The 3,359-nt window shown below is 41.9% G+C and overlaps 1 protein-coding gene across 1 annotated transcript; it reads right to left on the bottom strand.

Moving 5' to 3' along the window:
- Window positions 1–236: 236 nt before the first annotated feature.
- LOC147357908 (olfactory receptor 52L1) lies at window positions 237–1,205 on the bottom strand. The gene has a single exon (XM_086341973.1). It carries the CDS (start codon window positions 1,188–1,190, stop codon window positions 237–239), a length of 954 nt encoding a protein of 317 aa, XP_086198099.1. The 5' UTR covers window positions 1,191–1,205.
- Between the last annotated feature and the right edge of the window lie 2,154 nt (window positions 1,206–3,359).

The following is a 3,359-nucleotide window of genomic DNA, read 5'->3' as shown; positions in this document are numbered from 1 at the left end:
AGAGAGCTGTTTGGATTAGGAAATAAAGGATGGAGGAAATATTCACAATCAGGCTCTCTAGGCACATCTCAATCAGCCATGGAGCCAAGTGTTCATGATGTTCTTTGCCATGAGACTATTATAACCAGAAAGATTTCTTATGATAACAATGGACTTGATCCATGTGGAGAAGACCAACCATGGGCTCCTGGCAGCATGGCTGGCAAGAACCTCTGAAGAAAATGATTGGGATGTGTTCAGATCTGTCCTTTTATGTCAAACACCCTGAGTACTCGCTGGCGGATCTGCTGAGTCTTCACCCCATAGACCAGAGGATTGAGTGCAGGTGGCACCAGGAGGTAGAGTGTGGCCAGAAGAACATGGACATGATGGGGCACCTGCCGGCCAAAGCGGTGAGTGAGGAAAGAGAACATTCCAGGCACATAGAAGACCAGGATGACACAAATATGAGATCCACATGTGCTAAAGGCCTTAAGTCGGGCCTCACCCCCTGGTACCTTCAGCACCGCCTGCAGGATGAGGGCATAGGAAACACCAATGGCCAGGACATCTAGACCAACCACAAGCAGTGCCACTGCCAGCCCATAGGCTCGGTTCACTGTGCTGTCTGAGCAGGAGAGTTTTACCACAGCCATGTGTTCACAGTAGGCATGGCCTATGATGGTGGCCTGGCAGAAGACAAGTCTCCTCAACAAGATGGGGAAGGGGAGGAGGAGGAGTATCCCCCGCACCAACACTGCCATCCCAATGCGCCCTATGACCCTGGGATGCAGGATGGTAGAATGGTGCAGAGGGTGACAGATGGCTACATAGCGATCCAGAGCCATGGCCACAAGTACCCCTGACTCCATGGAAGAGAACGCGTGGATGAAGAACATCTGGATCAGACAGACGGTGTACCCAATCTCATGGGCATGAACCAGGAGCACTGCAAGGGTTTTGGGTGCCGTGGAGGAAGCCAGAACCAGGTCAGTGCCAGAAAGCATGGCCAGAAAGAGGTACATAGGCTGGTGCAAGGATGGGTCAGTCCAGATGGTGAAGAGGACGGTGACATTGCCCAGTAGGGCAAGGAGGTAAAGGACACACAGCAGCAGTGCTATCCAGTGCTGGCTTTCCTCTAAACCCGGGATGCCGATCAGGAAAAAGGATGGCTCGATCAGCCTCCAGCTGGAATTACTCAGGGTTGTCATCAATGGCTTGGAAAGAGAAGAGGCAAAAAAACCAAAGTCATGATTTCTTCATTCTTTATGGATTATCACATTGTCCAGATCTGGCTACCATCTTCATGAGATGAAGAAAGAAGTTTAAACTGTAACACAAGGGAATAAAATCAGATACTAGGAGGAAAATCTCTTTTTCTTCAGATAATTTAGCAAAAGCAAGATATCCACATATCTTAATTAAGAGAGACTAGTTTCATTTAGGGATAAGCGTAAGCGTAGGCTGCTTTTAGAGATATGTTGAAACTCAAACATTCAATTACTTCTAGTCTGCAAGTGTCTACACAGAAGAATTCTTTTTTTGCCCCTTGGCATTGATCAACACTATAAACCAGCCTGCTATTTTTTTAAATTAGTGTTCCTCAGATTCCATAACTTAGTACTCTACCACTGTTTCTCTCATATCCCCAGTCCACCGCTTTCTCCATCTACCTATTAGTTATATGTTGCTGATTCCAAGGGTTCACTCTTTCCTCTCTTCCATATTCTGTACTTTATCTCTGATTGAGCTCACATGAGTTTAAGTATTTATATGCTTTAATTTATATACTTCCAAACAGCTTTTTTAAGTCAAATATCTTTCTGAAACACAAATCCACTTTTCCACTTGCTTCCTAAATATCTATACCACATGCTCAACATATTCAAGACTGAATTAACTTACCTATTCTTCCTAAATCTGCTCCACATTTTTGCCATGTTTTTGTGAATTACATCACTGTCAACCTATCCAACCCAATATACGAACTTGAAATTACCCTTGCTTATTATGTCTCTCTTGCCTGCAAAGTCCCATGGACAGAAGAGCCTGGTGGGCTACAGAAAGATTCTGGCATTACTCAGTGCAAGGGACTGAGCATGCGCAGTTCTGTCTCTCATCCTTTTTACATAATCACAGTATCTGTTGACTGGATTTTTAACCCTTCTTATATCCACTTCTTTTTCTCAACCCCCAATGTCCATGTTTAGGTCATACTCCCTACTCCTCCAAACTGGATTGTTTCCTTAAATCTCTCTGCTTTTGTCACTTATCCTTTCAATCCACTCTCTATTCTCAAGCCAAAGTGTTCTTAAATGCACCTAAAATGCAGATGTCATCATGTCACTCCTACAGTTAAATGTTTTTTAGTTCATTTAATCTGTGAAATAAAACCTACGTTTATGACTGGTATACAAGGTTTTCAAAGTCTATCTTTTTGTATAACTTTGACTTGTACTTAAAATATTCCCACATGTATAGTTTACTTTAACCATTTTTACGTTTTTGGAATTATATGAGTATACCATCCTATTTAACATGGGCATTTTTATGTATTCTTTCTCCTGCTCTATATCTGAATTGCTGTTTCTTCAAACTTCAGAGTCCACTGTCTTCTGCCTCTTAAAAAGGATTCACTGACTATATTTGAGCCACTGATTGAGTTATGGGCATTTTATTTTATTATCTTTCTTTGTTCATCCACAAGTTTCTGTTTCATCTATATCATAGAAATTCTTTCAGTGTCTTAATGGTTTATATCAACTAAAGGACCATGTCTTATTGAAATTTATAACTATCATCTAGCTGGCAAAGACTTCATGATGTAACAGGCTAACACAAGCTGTGCAGGAGGGTTCAGGATGGGGAACACGTGTATACCTGTGGCGGATTCATGTTGATATATGGCAAAACCAATACAATATTGTAAAGTTAAAAAATAAAATAAATAAAATTTTAATTCTGTGTTTATAAATATTAATTAAGTGATGTATGTCAGTTATACTATAAATTATACACAAACTCATAGTTGGTTCTGTAATCTTACCTCAAAGGCAAAGCCTTTTATGATACTTCTCCAAAGCAGTCCTGGTGACTGTGAACAAGGTACTGAGCAGGGAAGATGTTATTACCAATTGGCAGGTCCCAGAGGCCACCCAAACCCATCTGAATAGAGCCAAATGTAACCTTCCGATTGGTTAGAGGCACACAGAGCTAAGTCTGCTGTCCCAGGGACAGCTGATTGGGTAAGCCAGGAGTGGTACCTAGCCCTGACCAGATGGCTAATGTTGGTCCAGTGTTGGTCATCATTCCTAAGTCTGTACCTCCTCATTACTATGATAAGAAACCTTATGTTCAGGAAGCTAAGAAACCCCACATTG

Source organism: Bos grunniens, chromosome 15, assembly GCF_055505025.1.
Source record: "Bos grunniens cultivar Pamir isolate PY7600 chromosome 15, Bosgru_T2T1.0, whole genome shotgun sequence".
Taxonomy (NCBI): Eukaryota; Metazoa; Chordata; class Mammalia; order Artiodactyla; family Bovidae; genus Bos; species Bos grunniens.
Note: the sequence above shows the minus strand (reverse complement) of the source record. Positions and strands in the feature narration are given on the sequence as shown.